A 1,469-nucleotide genomic window follows, 5' to 3' on the forward strand; every position below is an offset into this window, starting at 1 on the left:
TGGCCCAGGGCGCGATCCTGGAGACCCGGGATCGAATCCCACGTCGGGCTCCCGGTGCATGGAGCCTGCTTCTCCCTCTGCCTGTGTCTCTGCCTCTCTCTCTCTCTGTGTGACTATCATAAATAAATAAATAAATTAATTAAAAAAAAAAAATCATTTGGTTCTTTATCATTCATAAAGTACTTTCACATATGTTTTCTCACTTATTCTTCACAATGATAATGATATCTAATAGGTGATTAGAAAAGGTTTAATGTTATCTGTACTTTAGAGATTTTTATTTACTTTTGGGATTTAGTTATAGGTGGGCTCATTCCAGAAAAAAAATTGAGATGCTTAATCTCACAGTTGAGAGGTTGGATAGCTCTCAATTAAAGGACTAGTATGAGGATACTGGAACTCCCACTCAAGCATTTTGACTCCAGAGCCCATGTTTTTTCCCACTATACTTGACAGTCTTCTGTTACAATATGACAATGAATCAAAATACACAGATTTATTTTAAAAGCACATCATGGGTGCTCGGGGAGCCAAGGGCTTTGGTGCAGACATGGCCAAGTCCAAGAACCACACCACGCATAACCAGTCACGAAAATGGCACAGAAATGGCATCAAGAAACCCCGGTCACAAAGATACGAATCTCTTAAGGGGGTAGACCCCAAGTTCCTGAGGAACATGTGCTTTGCCAAGAAGCACAACAAGAAGGGCCTGAAGAAGATGCAGGTCAACAATGCCAAGGCCATGACTGCGTTTGCTGAGGCTATCAAGGCCCTTGTCAAGCCCAAGGAGGTTAAGCCCAAGATCCCAAAGGGCGGCAGCCGCAAGCTCAATCAACTTGCCTGCATCGCTCATCCCAACCTCAGGAAATGTGCTCGTGCCTGCATTGCCAAAGGTCTTAGGCTCTGCTGGCCAAAGGCCAAGGCCAAGGCTCAAACCAAGGCCCAGGCTGCAGCTGCATCCCCGGGTCCGGCTCCTGCTTCTACTCCTGCAGCGCAGTCTCCCAAAGGTGCCCAGGCCCCCACAAAGGCTCCAGTGTAGAGGCTTCTGCCTGCCAGTGTGAGGACGGAAGGACTGGAATGACCCCTGGGCTTCTGTCTGCATGGGCCTGGTGTCCTCCTGTGCTATTTGTACAAATAAACCTGCGGCAGGATCTGTCAAAAAATTAAAAATAAAAATAAAAATAAAAGCACATCATGTTTAATGGAATGGAACAGATTCCAGACACATATAAATTCTTAGAAGAATTTATCATAAGTTGGCATTATTTTCATGGTCCTGTGTGTTCATATCTTGTAAAATTACCTCAAATTATTTTAGGAAGTAGGAAAAATATAAACAAAGAATGAAAAAAATGAATGCATGAAGTTAATAATATATTTCAAATTTGAAATAATACTTAGGGGGAGAATACTTGTACACATTTTGTTGGAATAATCAACCATAGTATAGTACTGAAAATTAGTCACCC

General features: G+C 42.9%; 1 protein-coding gene across 1 annotated transcript; it reads left to right on the forward strand.

Moving 5' to 3' along the window:
* Nucleotides 1–523: 523 nt before the first annotated feature.
* Nucleotides 524–1,153, forward strand: LOC112647618 (60S ribosomal protein L29-like). The gene has a single exon (XM_035717023.2). It carries the CDS (start codon nt 551–553, stop codon nt 1,037–1,039), a length of 489 nt encoding a protein of 162 aa, XP_035572916.2. The 5' UTR covers nt 524–550; the 3' UTR covers nt 1,040–1,153.
* The last annotated feature ends 316 nt before the right edge of the window (nt 1,154–1,469 follow it).

The sequence above is a fragment of the Canis lupus genome, chromosome 5 (assembly GCF_003254725.2).
Source record: "Canis lupus dingo isolate Sandy chromosome 5, ASM325472v2, whole genome shotgun sequence".
Taxonomy (NCBI): Eukaryota; Metazoa; Chordata; class Mammalia; order Carnivora; family Canidae; genus Canis; species Canis lupus.

Coding starts and splice junctions, on each gene's coding strand:
- LOC112647618 (XM_035717023.2), top strand. CDS start 551: ATGGCCAAGTCCAAGAACCACACCACGCATAACCAGTCACGAAAATGG.